Source organism: Ornithorhynchus anatinus, chromosome 8 (genome assembly GCF_004115215.2).
Source record: "Ornithorhynchus anatinus isolate Pmale09 chromosome 8, mOrnAna1.pri.v4, whole genome shotgun sequence".
Classification (NCBI taxonomy): Eukaryota; Metazoa; Chordata; class Mammalia; order Monotremata; family Ornithorhynchidae; genus Ornithorhynchus; species Ornithorhynchus anatinus.
The window spans coordinates 57977096-57998363 of record NC_041735.1 but is presented as its reverse complement, the minus strand read 5'-3'; the positions used below and the strand labels follow the sequence as shown (position 1 = coordinate 57998363).

The 21268-nt window shown below is 43.3% G+C and overlaps 1 protein-coding gene across 1 annotated transcript in view; it reads right to left on the bottom strand.

The window, feature by feature from the left end:
- The window catches only part of IGF2BP3 (insulin like growth factor 2 mRNA binding protein 3), a 162915-nt gene extending 158958 nt beyond the window's left edge, over positions 1–3957 (bottom strand). The window contains exons 1-2 of the mRNA XM_001512312.4: positions 3317–3957; positions 1380–1440 (exon numbers count right to left, since the gene is read on the bottom strand). Of these exons, the coding sequence (XP_001512362.1) occupies positions 1380–1440; positions 3317–3491 (236 nt within the window). The 5' untranslated portion in view covers positions 3492–3957. The remainder of the gene's footprint in view (positions 1–1379; positions 1441–3316) is intronic.
- Between the last annotated feature and the right edge of the window lie 17311 nt (positions 3958–21268).

The window sequence follows — 21268 nt, the reverse complement described above, 5'->3', positions numbered from 1 at the left end:
AGAAATACAAAGGCCACAAGGAGTTTCCAAACGCTGCTCCAGGAGTACTCTTCCACATGTCAAAGTTTCAAACACCACTACTCCAAGCTCATCTGCACAGGAGGCCTAGCGCCCACCAACATCCTATTCGGTCCCATATCACATCTAAGATTTTTGATATTCACCCCATCCCCAAGCCCACAGCACTTACGGACATCTTTAAGTTACATTTTATCAATTATTCATATTAATGTCTGTCTCCCCCTCTAGACTGTAAGCTTGTTAAGGGGCAGGGAATTCTGATGTGCTCTGACAAGTGCTTAGTACCGTGTTCTGCACATAGTAAGCGCTCAATCAATGCCCTCAATTCATCTAGAAATGGTTTAAATTGAAAAGGGAACCTTTAAATTAAAAACTAAGCCAGTCAGCTCCTGCAATAACAACTAGGGGAAAGGGGACCCGTGTAGAGTTCAGTCTAGGCATACTTCTCCGTGAAGAGTTGGAAGGAAAATAATTTCATAAAGCAATTGGTGTTAAATAAACCTTAATTATGCTGTTAAGTAGACCTAAACAGTCTCCTGCTTGTAAATAGTTTGAGAACTACCGGCTTCACTCTGGGCCCACGGTGGGGAAAGGGGGGAGAGAGAAAAAAAAAAAAAGATCTAGTTACCCAAGACCCTGCTGATTAAGAAGTCAGGCAAATAAGGAATAACTGTTTAATTTTTTTTCCCTTTAATCACACATGAAGCACCTCTACACTGGCGGGAATTCCGAGTTTACTCACGTGTTTGCATTACCAGATGCAAACAGGAAAAATCTCTTCTCAGATGAGATGCACTGACAGCGAATGGCTGGGTGGCTCTTGTCGCGGGACAACTATTTCCGATTTCAAGTTGGGGAACCCAACTTGGGCTCAAGAAAAATAAATAGATGTACCGCAAGATGCTCGGTGTTGTCCTGCCGAATTATAAGACTCACGTGCCTGCCCGTTATATAACACAAAACATCTCATCTCATTTCCTGTTAACGCCCCCCCCTCCCCAAGAAAAATAACTCATGCCCTCTTTTCTGAAGTCTTCACTTTCACATTGTACTCTTTCCTATCATCTTCCTCCGGGGACAAATGTGATTTCTCCTACAGAGGGAACGTCTGCCTAAACAGTTAACAATGATTGCTCAAAAGGACACACACATCTTTAAATATTTCATGGTTCAAAACAAATGTCTTAGCAGGAAAATATGGGGGAGGGGAGCCACACAGACAGCGGTTATCCATGACAGCCACAAACACAAACATAAGCGTAAGTTGTTTTGGTCTTACTTGGAGGGGTGCTTTTTTTATTAAAAAAAAAAGTGTGGGTATTCTGTGGCATGAAGGAAAGAAAAAAAATAATATTTACCTTTGCCTTTTGGGGACTGAGTGTTCGACTTCTATGAGTTTGCCGTGCAGTTCCACTTTACCTGTAAACACAGACAAAAGTGGAAAATACCTGCTGAAGGTTTTACACGCCCATGTCATGCCCACGCTTCGCAGTGTTGAGTTGTAAAATAGAGAAGGCGAGAGTCCGATCGGCACTGCCTCTCCACTCATTCACTAAGTGTGCAGCCACTACACACTTGCCCAATAGGTTCTTTTTCTTTCTTTTTTTGGGGGGGAAAGTGGGGTAAATCAGATCAGGTAATCCAAATCCAGGATGCTATAAAATTGGGAAGCGGGAACGTGGGAAGCGACTTGTTTTCAAATCATTTTTTCTGAAATAAAATATGGGGGGGAACCGGTTCTTCAACTAGAATGTAACTCACACACGCGGCCCTCATATGAAAGGGAAAACGAGAAACACCTCGAACCTAGTAAAGGCTCGTGTATAGACACACACATATATACATACACACATACTGAGGCACACACTTCCCCACCCCCTCAAGGCCTCCCACTTTTCGAGTTTTTTCGGGGAGAAAGAAAAAAAAATCCCTGGGATACCTTCCCCACCCCAGGGTCCAAGGCCAAACTCTCCAGGAATGATTTAAAGGTGGGGTCATGGGGGGGGGGGGGCGGAGAGGGAGAGGAGACGAAAGAGACGAGGGAGGGGAGAGGGAAGGGACAGACACACAGAGACGGAGAAAAACCACAGAGTTGCATTTTCAGAACAGGATGTACATCCAAAAAGGGGCGGCCTGGTGCACGCAGGCGAAGTTGGTGAAAGGGGGGAGTGGGGGGAAGGAGAAGGGAAGGGGAGAAGGGAGGGGAAGGACACAACCGAAATAAACAATCCGCAAGGAATGCTGCCCTGGAGCGGCCCGGCCCACCCCAACCCCCTCCCCACCTCCCCCAGACGGGTTGGTCCTGGAAGCCCAGGCCTCGGGGAGGGGATTTCTTGGACTCCCATCTCCCCATGTCGGCGTTGGCAGCCCCTCTCCTCCTTTCGTGGGCTGGGGGGGGGAAGCCTGCCTGCTTCCAACCTACTGCAACTCCTCCCAGGGCGCAGAGGGGAAAGGCGGCGGCGGCAGCCCTGGGCGGCCACACACACACACACACACACAGTGTGTGTGTCCGTCCGTCCCCCAGGGCACCATGAAAGACTTCCCTGTCCCTGGAGCGCAGCCCTTGGTGCCATTTCCACGAGCGCAGGCTCCGTCTTCTCCGTCGCCCTCCCCCGGGCGGGCAACCTTCCCTTTTGCCCACCTGCCCCGCTGGCTCCCCGCCCGCCCCGGGCAGGGGTGGGCTTACGGATGATGGAGCCGGGGCTGGTGGGGGCCCGGCCCCCGGCCCCCGAGGGGCCGCCGAGTCCGGTCGGCGCGGCCCTGGACGAGCGAGGGGGGCCGAGGCTCCGGGGGCGGGGGCGGCTCCACCACCACGACCACCACCCTCCCCAGTGCCCCCCCCATCCCCGGGCCCTGAAACCTGCCTCCTCCCTGTGGTCGCCGCAGCGCAGCCCAGCCGGCCGGGCAGCCCCCAATCGGGCTGGAGACCCTCGGTGGGTGGGTGGGAGACCCTGGGGGCCCCCCCGGCCCCCGCGCACACACCTTCCCCTGCACTCTCCGCCTCCAACAGGCAGCGTGCGCGCATCCTGACAGCGTGTCCGCGGTCCTCGGGGACCCCCGCAGGCGGGCTGGGCAAGGGGTGGGCAAGGGTGGGGGGTGGGCATGGCGGCGGGGAGAGCGCGGTGGCCGCGTGGGCCGGGGCCGGGGCAGCCCACCCAGATTCTTCTCACGGGAAGGACAGGCCGAGCCCGCCCTGGGGGCGGGGGGGACCCCCAGGAGCTCCCTGCTGCAGCCGGGGAGGGGGCTGGGGGGGTGGGCGAGGGATGAGGGGGAAGGCCGAGGGCAGGGGACCCACCTGAAAGCGCCTCGATGGCCTTCATCGCCCAGTTCTCGTCGGGGCAGTCCACGAAGGCGTACCCCGTCTTCACCAGGAACGGGCCGGTGAAGGGGATCTTGGAGTCCTTAAAGACACTTTCCAAATCCGAGGGGCTCGCGTTCTCGCTGAGGTTCCCGATGTACAGCTTGTTCATTTTAAAATTTAAAAAAAATAATAATAATAATAAATTATAAAAAAAAAACACCCAAAACCCCCTACGCCAATAAATGGATCACCGGTCGCTTCTCTTCTCTCGCCTTTAAAAACAGCAGCTCGGTTTTTAAAAAAAACAAAAAACGAAGGAAAGGAAAGCGAAAAAAAAAAGAAAAAAGACCCAGCTCGGCAGGCTGAGCGTGCGTGTATTTCTCTCTTTCGGGGATTAAAAAAAAAAAAAAAAACCTCACTGAAACCCAAATGCAATAATGAGTGTTTCTGTGCTATCCGGATGTACAGAGAAAAACCACCCAGCTTTGTGAACTAGGATGGCGGGATTAGAAAGAGAAAGAAGGAGGAGGAAGAGGAGGAGGAGGAGAGGGAGGAGGAGGAAAAAAAAAAAACTACTTTTTGTCTCTTCCCCCCAAACCCCTTTGGCAGCAGCAAGCGGACTGTGAAAATGTCACACTACGTGAAGGCAGGCGCCGCCTCCCCATAAAACACCCAGAGACGGAGTCGGGCAGAAGGGGTGGGGGTTGGGGGGGAAAGGGGAGGGGGCTGGGGGGAGGAGGAGGAGGGAAAAATCACTCGGATAGTCCGGCTTTTTGAATGAGCCACGTGTTCAAACTACAAATCAACGTCTCACGTGAGGAATCCCAGCTCCTCAATTAGAGAGTAGATTTAGGAAAAAAAAAAAGAGGGAGGCGAGAAGAGAAGAGACAGGCAGAGACACGGAGAGAAAGACAGAGACAAGGAGGGAGACACGAAAGAGAGGGAGAGAAGAGACGGGGGGAAGGGAAAGAGGAGGGGATGGAGGGCTGGAAAGGAGGCGGGGGAAGAGGGAAGAGAAAGGGGAGGAGGGAAGGGAAGAGAAAGGGGGAGGGGAGGGAAAAAGAGAAAGGGGGAGAGGGGAGAAGGGAGAGAAGAGGGGGCAGAGATGGGGGAGGGAGAGAAAGAGGAAAAGGAGATCGAGGGAGAAGGCTTGGGGAGCGTCCGTCCGATGGCACCCGTCTAAGTTTAGCAAGAGGATTGGTGGGCTTCGACGAGCCTGGGGGAGAGGGAGCCTCTTTGAATGAGAGGTGGAGAGTTCCTTTTTTTTTTCCATAGGAGGGAGGTGGGAAAAATTGGCCGCGTGGCTCCTCTGTTCTGTTTACTTGGGCTTTATCATAGGGTTTATCTCTAGGGGAAGGCGTTTACGGTAGAAACCAACACCCACCCCCCAAAAATCCTACTCCCTTCTGCCCGGGACCACCTCTCCTTTGGGGGTGGAGGGGGAAGAGCCGGTAACGTAGAATGACATCTCTGCAAATCCGAGAGCCAAGGGAAGAGCGAGTCCTCTACGTTTGCCAGGGACGAGATGGGGGGAAGGGGCGGGAGGCTGGTATTGCAACCGAATCCCCTGCCTCCGCCCCTTCCCCGTGATCCGGAGCTCTTGGTTTTCTTCATTGGGGTCGCTTGTGCAATGCCCACTTTTTGGCCAATATGGCCTGAGCAGGCTGGCTCGGTAGATCATTGAGGAGGGTGAACGGTGCGTGGCCGGTGGAGGGTGGATGGGACGGGATGGGGGGGTGGGAGGGGTGGGTGGGCAGGGGGTTGGGGGGATGGGGGGGGACGGGGTCGCTTAGAGTTGCAAAGGGCGGGAGGAGGCGGGGCGGGAGCTGGGGGAGGGGAGAAAGGGTGGGTTGGGGGGGGGGAGCTCCTTATCAGCATCCTGAGCGATATCTTCTACACGCACAGCCCCATTGCCTCCGATTTCATGTTTGGTGGCTTTTCTGGGTTCTTGTTTGCAATTGGTCGCGCGTTCTAGAAAAAAGACAAGGAGAGTAAATGAGGGTGGGGGGCCCGGGGGGAAAAGTAGGGTCTCTCCAGCCTCGAAGGAGCCCCCCTCCACCCACCTCCCCTCCCCGTGGTAATGTTTCTGGCTTTGCCATTAGCCTTTCGTTGCACCGCCTTTTGGTGTCGAGCGTTATGGGGAACAGGACAAAGAGACGGGGAGACGAAGAGGGGGACGGAGAAGGTGGTGGCGGGAGAGGAGGCATGAAAAAAGTGGGAGAGTTGGTGCCTAAAGGGAAGCAATCTCTTCCTGTAGTTTCTAAAAGTAGAGTGGGGGGAGGGGGGGAAACAATGTTTCCTCTATTTGAATGATCTAGGAATGAGAAGATAAAATGGGATCCCAGGCATCGTTATTCTCGGGGTGGTGATCATCCACGAACTCTCTTTTAAAAAAATCTCTCCACCTTTTTTGTGTATGTGTGTGGTGGTGGTGGTTGGTGGTGGTGTTACCCATTCGGTTTAAGGAGCCATTCATAATTTTCACCATTTGTAAAGAGTACAATGGTGGGTTTGTGGGGGAGGGGTTTGAGGCCGGTGAAGCCTTTCCAGTGCAAACAAAATGTTGACTGAAGATGAAGAAAGGATTCGGAAATGAAAGCCAGCACTGTATTTAATATAGAAATCCAGTAGGTTTTGTTTCATGATTCAATGTACAGCAGTCAAAGGTTTCTTTTACTCAGATCTTTGGGGGGGGGGGGGGGGCGGTTGAACAGATTTGCCATGGAAAACGTTTAAAGTTACATTTTTATCAACAGTGAGTGAGATTCTCTGTAGTCTATATGGCAATCTAAACAAAGTATTTAATAGCTTTGTTACTTCATGGGCAGAAAATTAAGAAGTGAGTTATGTAACCTAATCTAGGAAAAATATAACTTAATCTGGATTAATGCCTGTAATTTCTTGGGTAATTGGTTTATTCGTGAGCAAACAAAATTGGGTGAAACGTTGAAGTGTACGCCATACATCCACAGTTTATAAATATTCAAGGAAAGTTAAGGACAGGACAAATATAATTGGAGACCACATTGCTTAGAGGAGTATGCCTCAGTAAAACTTTGAGTTGGTATTTTTTTTTTGTTGTTTTCTTTAGAAAAGTAACTTTTTTTGCTTAGCAGTCTTGCATTTTTAAATAAATGAGCGGGGACATATTACAGTAACTTAACAAATACACCTCATCTTTTAAACTGATTTCAGTTTCCTGTTGAACAATAGATATCTTTTGCTCATTTAAATTCGCTGTTCTATCTTCTTTTTTGTTCACCAACTGAAATTTTTGAGAGACAAAAGGTTTTTTTGGTGTGTGAACCAGCACTTAGAACTTAAATCATAACTTCCATTTTAGAGCAAAGAACTCTTAGAGTGAAGTGTCCATGTTCTGTGGATTTTTTTTTCAGATTAACTGATGCAACATTATCAGTTTCTAATTACTATTTGACCAGAACACTAATTTTCTTTAAAAGAATCTTCACTTTGAGTTCTTACAGAATATTGGTTTCTCTGAAATGCGTTTTAGTTAAGAATCAACATTCCCTTCGAATCTAAGCCTAAAATGAACAGGAATTTAGTCAAGAACTCTTTCAAGTTGTGTGGCATTCTCTGGATATCACTAGTTATTTGTACCGAATTTGTAAATCCATTCTGCCTCTGCCATTTCATTTGATCCAAAAAAAAAAATTCAAGGTGCTGCTCTTTTTATCCAAGTAATTGGACGTTTCTAAATTTCACTCTGACTTGTAAACTGGCTTGCTGTCTGCCTCTAGAGCAATTAAAAAGGGAGATACATGATCCTGAAGCTGATACAAATGCAGAAATATTCGATCATCTTAAAACTGAACCAATACAGGTCACCATTGGGTTTCTTCTGGTGTGCTGAGTGAAACCTTATTTCTTCTTCTTAACATATTGTAAATGATCTAGATGGTTCGTTTTTTATACAGAGCTAATCAGTGACGATTAATGATATTTAACTTATCAGAGAATTTGGGATTGACTAAGAAACGGCTGTATCTTTTGTTAAATTGGTTATTCGGTTAATCAGAATTTAAGGTGTCTACTTACAAACGAACATACATTCATGGAGTGGATCAACTGAGTTAAACTTTTTACTCAATCTTGGGTCCCAGAAATAATGAAAGCTAGAAATGTGACTTGTGATTCTCCAAATTTTCAAAAATATTTGAATTTGTTTTTCTCGCCATCGCAAGATAAATACCTTATTTTCCCATGTAAAGTTCCACTTTAAGGGCATCCCTTTTTTCTTGGAAACGATATTCTCCTCTCAAAACTAATTCTGAACCTATTTTCTCCATCCTTAACTTAATATAATGCAAATATCTTGACCCCCCACCTAAATTTCATTTTAACAACATGCCTCATTTCTATAGAGACGTCGAGATACCTGCTGTAGCGATTGTACTTTTTCCAATCCTGAGATGAGGAAGGCGGATTTTACATCGTGTGTTTTTTTATTATCAGATGTGGCAGCATTTTTCAACTTCAGCCTGTTTACTCCTTGGAACCGCTTCAGAAACTCGACTTATCGGCTGACCCAGGGGTAATAAAATGCGAAAGGGTCACTGTGATATAAAAGGAAGGAAAACTCTGTTTGGAAGGTCAATTATCTTTGCAGTGCTCCCAAGTTATCAGAGTAAGAGTGACCAGGTGAAAAAGTGGGGGGGGGTCCTTTTTTTTCCCCCTTTTCCCCCCCTCCCTCCTTTCGCCTGCCCTCCTCACCCTCTCACTGCCTTAAACACATCTGGCAAAGAAACCACCCCCCCCAAAAAAGAGAAAAAGCTTCACCGTAGGAGGTCACCGTGCTCTCCTACGTTTGCTCCCTGTAATTGATCCACTGAACCCTGATCTGTTTAACCAGCTCGCCTGTGCTAAATGCTGAGCGCCAACCCGCCCCTGCCCTCTCTGGAATCTGCCTTCATTTATTTTCTCTGCACACAAAGATGGTGCCCAACGAGCTCAGTGGATGGGGTTGGTTTCCTCTTTCCCTGGCCGGGGCCCAACAGAGCTGGATGTGTAAACCATTAATTGGAGGGCGTGTGGGGGAGACGGGGGGATCTTTTGTCGCTTTCTGCCGGGTCGGCCAGTCCGCTCTACCGGCCCAGGTGGACGCCACCCGCCCCACTTCATCTCCCAACGCCTCAGGCCTGGGCCCACCCTGCTTGGGGCGGGCAAAGGTTGGAGGCGAGGGCCGGTCCTGGGGGCGGGGGGGAGGGGGGAGAGCGAGGGGCCTTGTAGGGGGAGGCCCCGTGGTGGGGGCCTCGGCCCGCGGGGCGGGTCCTGTCGACAACATCCTTCCTCTCCCCTCCTCCGTCCTCCAGCTGCGGGGAGATAAATGGCAAAGGGCCGCCGAGGGAGCCACCGCGCCCGCCTCTCGCCGCTTTCCCTCAGGCCCCGCGGGGAGGGGGAGGGGCCCGCGCGGCCGAGCGTGGGGGGGAGGGGAGGAGGAGCCGCGCGCCCAGGGCGGGAGGGGGGCGCGCGCGAGGAGGGGAAGGGGGGGGCGCGAGCGCTCGCCGCGCTCCCGTTGGCGGAGCCCGCCCGCCTATCCCCGTCCGCAGCCTCGTTCGCGGCCGCGCCGCCGGCCGCCTGATTTGTTTGCGGCGCTCCCGCTCATTGGCCACCCCGGCGGCCGAGGGAATTGTGGCGCGAAAATCGCCCCTCGCGCCTGCCCGGCCGAGGGGCGGGGGAGGGGACTGCGCGTGCGCGGGGGGCCTCTCCTCCCCTCCCCCCCCCCACCTTCTTCTCCTTGCCCCCCTCCCGCCATGGCTGAGGGGAAGTCAGGGTTAGGAGGTGGCGGGGAAGCTTTGTAGCCCTGGCCCATCCCGCCCGGCCGCCTGACCCCTTTTCCCTCCCCCTTCCCTTCCCCTCAGCCGCCCCACCCCCCTCCCCAAATCTGAAGAGGAGAAAGGAGCCCCGCGGCCCCTCCGCCGGCGGCCAAATCCCCGCTCCTCTTCCCGTCGCTTTCACGCTCTTAGGGCGACCGAAGATGTTATTTTTTTCCCCCCTGCCAAGATCGTCCCCGTGTTATTTTTTCCCTTGGTCTTTCGCAGACTTTCTTTAGAAATCGATGCCTCCGGGTCCTTCGCGCCCCTCCTCTTCCCCCCCCCCCTCCCCCCAGTCATTTTCCGTTGAAAGGATAAGGCCGAAATAACCCACCAAACGAAAAATCCCCCGCAGAAAGACCAGTCCTTTAAAAAGTGTTGGAGTTGAGGACGTCCCAGGGGGAAGGGAAGGGGGAGAGGGGGAGGGAGGAGCGGCCACCTCGGGGGTGGCCCAGCTGAGTGGTCCCGTCTCCAACCCGGGGAAATTAAACGAAATATCCAGGCAGAAACCCAGCAGAGCCACAGAAGGACATTTCTGGGGGGGGGCCTGATGTTCAGGGTGGGTTTCTCGGTCTTCCTCAGAATCATTTTTCAAGTCAAGTGTCCCTAACAAAAGCCGGGGGAAGGTGCAGGCTCCTTTGAAACAGTCGGTCCAGACCGGACCGTTTTGGGGTTTTGTTTTGTTTTGTTTTGTTTTTTTACGTTAATTGAGTTTCCCCGGTGAATGAAAAATGCCCTGGGAAGACGGCGATTGGAGAGCTTAGTCGATCCTAACCCAGGGCTCGAAGGGAGTGAGGAAGGAGCCGCAGGGAAAAGCTCCAGTTGACAGAAAAGTTTGAAGATCTTAACTTAAAATGGTGGAATAAAAATGTCCCCCATGTTGCCTGTTTTGTTAGTGATGATGAAGTTACAACCGACTGCAAACTCCCCTTCCCTGGGACTCTGGAGGCTTAGCTCTGCAGGATTTTCCTTTTTGCCCTGGGTCTTTATTTCCTTTCATTAATACTGAGCTCCCTTCTTAAATTCAAGGAATAAAAACATGAAAACGACTCATTGCACGTTTTGGAAGACAGGAAAAAAAAATGTCCTTAACCTTATTAGGGTAACAACTACCTTTTTGTGAGAGATCATGAATGAAACGACTGTAGTTTTCGAATTACAAAGATGAAAATCCTACACCACTTCACTTTCCTATAATTCTACAAAATGCCACCAACTCAAAACGTTTTAGCTTTTAACTTTGAAAACCGAACAGGATCTCTGCACTCCATGAGCTATTTTCACTTTGAAATGATTCTGCAAGAGGTCCAAACAAAAGAATTGGTTGAGATACATTGACTACCAAAGATTATGATGATTAGGAAATAATTTTGGACTTCGTGAGAGTTGAAACAACACTTTACTGACAGTGAAGAGCTAAAATGTTAAAGCTTAATCTCTTTTAGAAAATTCTAAAAATTGGGATCTGGACAGCTCATAATTTGGAGGATAAGAATGATGTTATGTCCGGAAGAGGTGTATAAGGGAAGATTGGACTGTCCAAAACAACCCCCCAAATCTTGCAGTAAAAATTCCTTCACTCTGAGAGGGGCTCTCAGTGGCACATTTGGCTTAATAGATTGGCTTATATAAGACAGTATCTGTCCAAACATTTAATATATTCAGGTTGGTATCACCGAATTAAGATTTCCAGTAAAGTATCCTCCATAGGCATTTTATCAGTGCCTGAAATTTAGCACCTCATTGTTACTGAATGAAAATGAAGCTTGATTGCTGTATTGCCATTTACTTCTGTAACCCTACCACTTGTCAGCTACTCTTAATAAGCAGATATCTGTGATATAGGGAATCATGAAGAGTTAATCAAGTTTCACTGGCTAATCAACACACAGATATTTGAAGATATGGGAAACTGAAGAAGACATAAGGACTTCACAGAGATAGGAAATTGAATATACCACAGACTGTTGTTTATGAAATTATTCACTTGTTTGGTTGGTTGATTGTGGGGAGAAGGGGAGAGAGACCCAGAAGTCCAAATATGTTTGTTGTTTGCTATTCTTTTGTCCATCAGCCTTCTTATTAATTGATTAAGCAAATAAATGTTTGTAGCGATTGGAAAACAGGAACTGAAAATAGTTATTTCACACAAACCATCAATAGAATGTCCTATAGATCGTTACTTAATAAATGGTTTGTTGGTTGGTTTGTTTGCTTTGTGAGGAAAGAGTGGAAAGACCATGAGTCCAGGCACATTTGTTTTCTACACTTTGAACCAGCAGCTTTCTTGTCACGGGGATAAAATGTATCAATTAAAAAAGAGAAGTCCACTTTCAGCATGAAATTCCACTGAGAAGAACCCTACATAGCTCTCCACTATTTTAGTATTTTGAAGTTCCTCTCAAAATTTTAGCTTAGTATTCAGTGTTTGAAGCACTTGATTGATGTCACATGAACCTTCAGGAGAGAAACCTAAATTTTCTTTTCATAATTCTGTTTTGTGCTTGGGTCTTTGTGCCCTTCATACTTGGGGGGGGGGGGGGGGAGAGGGGCAATTCCATAGCACTTGAAAGGACACATTTGATTTTAAACTCTTTTTGTTGTTGTTGTTTGGTTGGTTGGTTGATTTTGGTTTTCCCTAAATGAAACAAAGCTGAATAATAGTTTCATAACTCTAACCACACCTGAAAACTTTCCTAAATATCACAAATGGATGACAGGATTTATATACCAATTTTCATTTATTTAGGATAAAAAAAAATGCACTTACTATCTTTACTCATCAATCCATTCACAGTCTTCTCTTTAAATTATTTTCAATACATGCATTTTGTTTGAAATTGATTTATTCTTTCATTGTTCAACTAGTATATCCAGAGGATGACAGATTCCAAATTTGAATGGTAAAGGGAGAGAGGAGGAGGAATAGTTAGTTACAAGTGATAGAGGGGTGGGTTAGTGTTCGGGGAAGTGATTGCTTATGTACTATATTCAGATCTCTTATCAGAATGTTTAAAAATAAACAGAGAATGCAAATCTGAAGGGAAGATTTTGATGTAAAATCTTATCTGATCTTATATTTCAAAGGTAGTCTTGAAAAACTGGCTTGCAGTTCTATTAAATTGTTTCCCTTTATGCTTACAAAAGATTACCTGCTGTTAGATACAACTAGATAAACATTTTTGTTCATTTTTATGAAAATAATTGAATTCTATCATCCTGAATAAAAACAACCCAGAGATTGCACTAGTAATGGTTCTTTTGCAGCCAGTAGTACTTATCTATGGGATAATTTCATTTTATCTTCAGTTAATACCACCATTTACCCAATTGGGAATTTCCCAGTGTTTTAGTTGTGCTTTTCTTGTGAGTTTGTGGAGGGAGTTCTGTCCCCAAAATCCTACAATGCTTTTAAAAGTTTTCTTTGTATTAAATCATTCATACTCACTTTTCATGCCATAAGGTCTTGTTTGGTGACCATTATTAAGGGGCTTAAATTCCATTTGAAAACATCCTTCAAAGCACTGGTTTATAAAATCTAAGTGCTATGTGCCATGTACTCACTTGCCATTTTAGTAGGTAAAATCAGATTCAACCAATTTTGGGGGAAAAATAGGAAATGTTGATTGAATATAAATTTATCAGTTAATCCTTACCAACAGATTTCACTGCATGACCATTTGGCATGAACATTCTAACACAGATGGGAAACCCCAGCTCCCAGAATGTATACTGTCCATCTATCAGAGAGCATGAAGGCCCTGGAATAAAGTCAGTTTTGTTGCATCAGACCTGTGATAGCTTCTACTTGTAGGTGAACCTTTAGTAAATACACCAATACAAAACCATTTTAATGCAAACTAATATCCACATTTGTGTTTGAGCCCTGGTAAAGTGGTTTTGAATTTTAACTTTACAAATATTTTTATTTCGATATTTTAATTATTTTTAGAAAGACTCAAGTAATGCCTTGGGTTGTGGACACTTTATCTGTAATAAACAATAATATAAGAAGAACATAAATTACCAGTTCTCAGAAGATTCATCACTGCACTGTTGGCAATGGATGACGAAGTACATATTTATCAACATCATACAAAAATCAGAAATAACAGAAGTTGTATTTAGAATGAACTGAATGTGAAAATTCTCAGCAAGGGAAACAAAAAATAGTTTTCAATATTATCAAAACAAAATAGTTCAGCAGGGTTGGCTGAAGAGACAAATGGAGATTAAATGTAACTTTACTCTTCTCATTATCCCCCAAAAAGCCCAAAAGATTTTTGCATCTGAAAGCAATTTTCCACCCTATATGGAATGTAGGCAAAGACAGATATGTAGGTTTGTGCTATAGGACACCCTTAACTGTGTACACATCCTGTTGAGAAATCCTTTGTGGAGTTTTGTGAGGTGGCAAAACAAGATGGAACTTGTTTTCAGGTTCTGAAGTTGCAGGTTAAAACAAGCAATGCAAGGATAAAACTATCTTGAGATTATTTGTAATCAACTGAGCAGTTCAATAAAATAACTGTATTTCTAAACTTGCTCCCAGCTCTCAAGATAAAACTGAGATCAAAAACTGCAAAATGATGTTTCACATCAAAACATTTTTTTTCATTTAAAATTCACACAGTGCAAGAGAATCTAGTTGGGTTTAAAGTTTGTAGCGTTTTCATGTTTTGCCCAAGTCTTGTTTAAAACCTGCTATTTTAGCAAAATTACCTGTGAAAATATCCTGCATAATGTTGTGAGAAGTATATAAATCTTACCAAGGTGCATGTTACTTTAAGTGTACAAAAATAATTCTTTTAACACTTGGCAACTTTTTTAGATGTGTTGAACCTCCATCTCCCAGTCAGTGAGCTTTCATCACCAACCCTGCTTATCTTAGATGGTTTTCACCCTCTTTTGTCTAGTTATGTAAAAGATATGTAATTAATTCGTTTTGAAACAAAATACAAAACTTTACTGGAGTTAATGTCCCTAGAAAAAAGTCTCCAAAAGGTAGCAGTTTCCTGCTGCTTCAAGGAAGATCATTGAAATTTAAAGATTGAGGCAAAAGAGATTTTTAAAATAATTCCAGTTTTGTGTCTTATTGATATTCTTTCAGTCAATGGCTTTTCCCCTCTTCCCTCAAAAAAAGAAGTAGATTGCAAAATTGCTTTAGGGCTGACCACAAATTAAGCTTTGAGTGGCTATTAATGAAGAATGCTGTTGCTGTCAAGTGAGAGCATCAGCCTAGTCTATTCTTGAAATGCTTCATTTTCCTGGGAGTAGAAAAAATTATTTCTTGTAGTAACACATTAGTTTTGGTAACATCATCTCTGAAATATTTGCACCACTAAGTCAAGATGAAGAAAAGTTGTGTTAAAATAGGAAAGCTCAGCATTTAATTTAACACTCCACCTCAAACAGGTAAATACTGTCAGCTGCTTACAAATAAATTAGGTGGTTTGTTGCAATCATGGTTTGGTGCAATCAATGATAAATGTATTTTCCTTGTAGTCTGCAGAAGTATCCTGCCGAATATTGTACGAATCTCTGCAGTTATGGGTAGTTTGCTTGTTTGTTTTTGTTTTGTTAATAGAAAGGGATGCTGCCACCCAGAAATTCCCAGTAATTTTGTGTAAGCAAGAAGCAGCACAACGATTTTCAGTTCTGGATATACTTCTCTGTAGCTGGAAATATAAACCTATTTCCAAACCTTACAAGTGGTGGTAAAAGTAGAGAGATCATAGTTTTAACATTCATAGATCATTTGCTTTGGAGAAGTGTTTTACTGTTGGTTTTACTATTACTCCCCAGCTATTCTTGGACACCACTTGAACTAGTATTCTTTAATAGGCTGAAGTGAATACATCTTTACAAAAGAATTAATGATTTAATTGCTTTATTAAAATGATTTTAAACTGTCCTTTTAAAGTCATTCTGTAGAAAGACTTCTAATATTACCCTAGACTTAAACTGTTTTGGCTTTAGTAGATATGAAACAAATATACAAATGTCATCCTGAGGTTCTCTGAATGAAGATTGGATTGAAATCTGGATTGTTAAAAACGAAGAGATTTAATGACATTTACAAGCTCATAAAACTGGTTTTGCTGACTTATGGCCAATCTAACAAATAATTTAAGGGCAGTGGTGAATTTGGTTTTGTGTAGGCACAGCTGCTTTCAGGCAGGATATTTGAACAAATACCCTTCTGGAAAACAATACGGTTTATTTAAGAAAGCTTGGTAATTTTGCAAAACAATTTATTGACACTTGGTATATTTAAAGAGATGAGATATTCTTCAGCCAAAGCAAAATCCTATCAGGTATCCTGAGGAAGAACAATTATTATTGAATTGGAATGGGAAGCAGGCATTTTCAAAACACATTTAAAAGGAAAAGGAAATACACAAAGGTAGCTAGAACCATGTAGTAGATAGATTAAAGTCAAAAGACCTTGTTGGTTTTAGAGACTATTCATGGCAATTAACATCTAAATATCTGTTACTAACAGCCACAAATTTTCATCTGTTAGGAAAAGAGGAAAGATCATTGGGAATGTTGTGATGTATCAAATAGAAACTAATAACCAAAAGTGACCATGTTGCCCATTCTTCTTCATATTCTAAAGGTGAGCATACAGGTGAATGCACATTACTATATTCGTTTCGTTTGCTTCTCAATAGTTGTTACAGAAGGTATAAAGGAAGATCAAATGTAAAAAACCTTTAAAAAGAAATTGAAGAAAATATCCTAGTTTAATTAGATTTCATCTTCTGGTTTTAAATGGAGTACGGATGCCTTGGGTAGATGTAGTTAGTACCTTTCTTCTGAGGTCCTCAAAGCGCTTCATTCCAATGAGAAGTAGTACTTTAGTGTTATATAATCTTATTTATTTTCACAACCTTGCTTTGAAATGTGTAGGACTATGGAATTTGCCCAATCACAGGAGTGAAGCTGAGAAGTGCTGCTGCATTCTGATGCCTACTCAGGAAAGAGGTTGAACATCACAAAAGGCAAATATTGAGACCCTTACAGCTAAAAAGGATGATATAGTTTCAGAACATCTTCAGGAAGGACAACATTTAAAACCACCTCTAACGATCTGTCAAACAAACCAAAACGACCCAGAGAAGAGTCTACAGCCACATCAGTAACTTTTCCCAAAGTTTTACCATTAACATTTCAGAATATTCAACCTTTCATTTGGTCTAAATACCTGATATTTCCTCTTGTTCTGTCCTCAGCGAAGTTGGTGTGCAGCTGGCAGAAACTAAGACCAAAATTAGTGCACCTGAAGGAAGTATTGTTCCTTTGACAGAAATCATCCTGGCTTCCCCATGTAACTTGTTACTTAAAGCATAGTCTGGTGTAAACTACAATGGGTTGAGAGAGAAGAGTTCTGACTATTAGTCACTAACTAATTGGTCATTTCTAGATAGCTGCGCTGCTTAGCCAATCAAATGAAAACTCTTGCTTTGACCTGAACTACCCAGGTCATTTGGGCACAAATCTATTTTCCTTTGCCTTTTTAGACCTAAAAGTTATATAACCTTGCATTAGTTACTTCAAACACCCTGAGCTTCCGTTTCCAAGTCTGTAGAGAGACACTATTTAGGAGAGTGTTTTTAAAACTTTTCAACCTCCTTAGAAAGAAAAATTAATCACTCAGTACTATTTACTGAGTTCCTATCATGTGCTGAGAACTGTCATTAAGAATTTGGGAGTACAATAAAGTTAGGAGACCTGATCCCTGCCTACCAAGAGTTTACAATCTAATGGTGGAAAAAAAAGAGGAAATATTCTTGCTTAATTCTGTCTTGAATTAATAGCACATAAGAGTTTGGAGGATCCTCAAATGGATCAAAACTGAAATGAGATTAACCAGAAAATATTCAATCTTAAACATCTGGTTTGGGGATTGATATATTTTAAAATTACACCAAAGCTAAGTACAGATAACGGAGAGTGGATTGTAAGCTCTTCAAAGACAAAGACTACTCTTCTACCTGTATGCTCCCAAGCACCTAGTGCAGAATTCTGCATAAAGTAAGAGCTCAATAAATTCTAAAGATGAAGGAGAAATGCAACTTCCCCAAATCGTGGAAGAAAAAGTGAAGAACAAGACGAAGAGTCTCACCATTCATGGAAAAACTTCAAGAAAGTTTCCACAACTAAAGCAGAGCATTATTAACCTTTGGTCTGAATCTTTTACCAAAGACCTAAGCCCATTCAGCTCAGCTGTATTTTGGACTGACTTAAGTGGGTCTAAGATTCCAAATTAATCTTGTCTATTACTATATTACTTATTCCATTATAGAGAACTGACATATAAGAAGTGAAAAATACAATTGTTACTCTAAGAGTACTAATCAGATTACTAATAATTGAAGATGAAAAATTGTAAATATTTGTTGACCAAACAGAAAACAACCAAGTTGAACAGTTGTCAACAAATTAACAGTTTAATTCTAGATTTCCGGAACAGTAAAAGAAAACTAAAACAAGAGTCCATTTTTTTTATTCCAAATGTACTATTTAGAATGGAAATGTGGAGCAAAAGAGGGTCCTTTTGCCTCACTGGGAATTATTAGAATAACAAGTTAAAAAAGAAGCAAACATATATTTTCATTTGTAATTAGGCAAAGTTACTGTATACAGATATTTTGTACTTCAGCAATAATAATAACCTTTCTTGGTCCTTCTCCCTTTATATCAGACATTTTAATGTACAAGAAAACAATTGTGAGAAGAAACTCTGAAGACCCAGGGCGCTTCCATGGAAACAAATTCTATGTAGCAGGCAGTTTTTCCCATTTTTCCTATAAGAGCCTTAACTTTGACCATCTTTCATTTGAAATCTTAAGGAAATTTCATCCCATCTTTTCCAGGACATATGTGGAGTCATCTTTTAATTTGACAGCGAGAGCCTACCCTTATATTTGAGAGTTGACTGAGAAGGTTAGGTGCAATTGTCAAGCCAGTAAATATGAAGTACAATTAAAGATGATCCCTTGCCTTTTATAGCACTTTAAAAAAAAATCTCCTTTTCGATATCACAATTTTTCAAAGCTTCTGCTTGAATAGAATGGTCCCTCTCTGGTCTGTAAATTCATTGTGGGCAAGGAATGTGTCTGTTATACTGTTATATTGTACTGTCTCAAGCACTCAGTACAGTGCTCTGCACCCATTAAGTGCTCAATAAATATGACTGACAGCTACCTGCCAGGTTGATGACTCTGTTACTGTTGTCTTCCAACACACACACCTTCACTAAAGAAAGTTTATAAACCCTGAAACATGAAAAAAAAAAGCTCTGGGAGAGAAGAGACTCTTCATGGAGTGCTATTTTCCTTTTAAAATCTTAAAATGGTGAGTATCTAGAGTACCTCAGATTTCAAGTGTTTCTGTGGGTTTTTATTAATCTCCATACAATCATCAAATGGGCTTGCTGGGGAAATGTGGTTGGGGTGTGAACAGAAATAATCAAGGAAGCATTGTTTAGTACTAATGGTAAAAACAGAAAATAAAATGTTAGATGGAAAGAAAGAATGAAAAAAATCTGGGTTGGGAAGTCTAGTTTTGAGAGCTCTCCAAAGGCTTGGAATGATGCTCCAGTGGAGGGAAACAGCACAGTAATTCTGAATTATGTTTTCAAGTATTGCCAGCTAATGAATGTCACTTTCTCATATGAAAATTCTCATTTTTAAGACAGATTTGGGCAAAATCACTTGCCACAAAGATTAGTTTTGAAGAACCAATTCAGTGTTGTTGTTTTTTAAATGGCATTTTAGCCAAAGAAAAAAAGAGGAAAATCATGTAGTTCTTAGCCTCATGTTCTCATTCCAATACAAAAACGGTAGTCTCCCTAGTAATAGCAGAGTTGTCCTCTGGTTTGAAAGATGCTCTCTGACAAGATTTGCAAGGAGAAGATGGCAGTGGAAGATTCCTCCAGGAACAGGGCTAGATGATTCTGTGGGCCTCTCTTTGCCAAGCAGGCTTATCACAAAACACTTCGTTGTGTCACTCCAGTAGATATTCCCCTAAATGCTTGGAAAATTTGGTTATTAAAGCATTCCTTTAATGGATATGGAAGCCAGGAAGCATTCAAGGAAATGAAACCTGACTGTGGAATCTCCAGGCATATATGGCAGAGAGTTTGGTAAATAAAACTAAGGGCTTAATGTTGCTGACCTGTTGACTATCTCTTAAGAAATCCCTTGTTAGGTTTAGTTAAGAGCAAAACCACACCTGTACCTCAGAGGCCAATTTCTAGAAAGGAGTAATCTATATTAATTAGTACTTATATATATTTCTGAAACATGTGCCTAGGAGTCAGAAGGAGCTGGGTTCTCATCCTGGCTTCACCATGTATCTGCTGTGTGATCTTAGGCAAATCACTTCTCTGGGAATATCTCACTCTCAATTATCCCACCTCTCCTTATTCATGCTGTTCCCCAGCTTGAAACTCCCTCCCTTCCAACATCAGACAGATCACTGCTCTCCCTACATTCAAATCCCTCTTTAAATTCCACTTCTTCCAACAAGCTTTCCCTGATTAATTTCCTAGCACCTTGAGGCTTATCATCCCTCCTAAGCACTCATAGATATGTGTTCATTTGATTTCTATATCTCTGACCTTTCTAGTTGTAAATATATTTGTGTAAACTCACTGTGGGCAGGGAACATTGTTATTTTGTTACTTTATGATTTTGTTACTTTGTTATTTTGTGCTTCCTGAGTGCCTAACACAATGCACTGCCTCAAGTGGGTGCCCAATAAATGCTATTACTACTGCTACTCAAAAAGCTTACAATTTAATATGTTCAAGATCAAAATGTAAACATTCATTTGGATCCAAAGAAAAATGTAGGCACAATTAATAACAGCAAGAGAATGAAAAATAGAATAAATAAGTGGAGAACACAAATCCATCCTGAAGTACTAATCAGTCGATGAATGACCGCTTACTGTGTGCAGAGCACCGAACTAAATGCTAAGGAGAGTAAAATTCAACAGAGTTGGTAGGCATGTTCCCAGTCCACAATCATCAAACAGTCTAGAAGAGAAGGCAGACTTTAATAAATACTTAATAAAGAGATAATAATAAATATGCTAGAATGAATGAATGAATAATATAAATAAATAAATTACAGATTTGTACATAAGTGCTATGGGGCTGAGGGTAGGGAGAACTAGTTAGAGCCAGTCAGAGCCAGGTAAGACCAAGAACTGACAAAATGGAGGCAGAACCTGGAAAAACCTGGCAGAACAAGGTAGAATTAAGGAGAGTCAGCGAGAAGCGGACAGCACGAATCGGTCAGTCGATAAACGGTCTTCACTGAGCGCTTACTGGGTGCAGAGCACTGTACTAAATCCTTGGGAGAGTATGATACAATAAAGTTGGAAGACATGTTCCCTGCCCACAACAAATTTACACCCTAAAGGGGGAGACTAACATAACTATAAATTAATAATTTACATATATACATACGTGCTGTTGGGCTGAGGGTGGGGTGAATGCCAGATTTCCAAAGGGTACAGATAAAAGTGAATAGATGATACAGAACGGAGAGGGGGAGAAGAGGGCTTAATCGGGGAAGGATTCTTGTTGAGGCTGACGATTGGAATGACATGACCAGGGATGGTAGAAATTAGTTGGGGAATGCCTCCAGGAGGAGGTGGGCTTTTCAGGAGGGTTTTGAAGATGGACAGAACCGTGGTGATGATGATGCTGGTATTTGTTAAGTGCTTATTATGTGCCAAGCACTGTTCTAAGCACTGGGGTAGATACAAGGCTATCAGGTTGTCCCACTTGGGGCTCACAGTCTTAATCCCCATTTTACAGATGAGGGAACTGAGGCACAGAGAAGTTAATTGACTTGCCCAAAGTCACACAACTGACAAGTGGCAGAGTCAGAATTAGAACCCACAACCTCCGACTCCCAAGCCCATGCTCTTTCCACTAAGCCATGCTGCCTCCCTATGGTTTGCTAGGTTTGAAGAGAAAGGGAATTCCAAGTCAGGGTAAGGAAATGAGTAACGGATTAGAGACAGGAAAGTCAAGAGTGAGGTAAAGGAAGAAGGTTATCTATGGGAGGAAAGTTTGAACTGGAGAGCA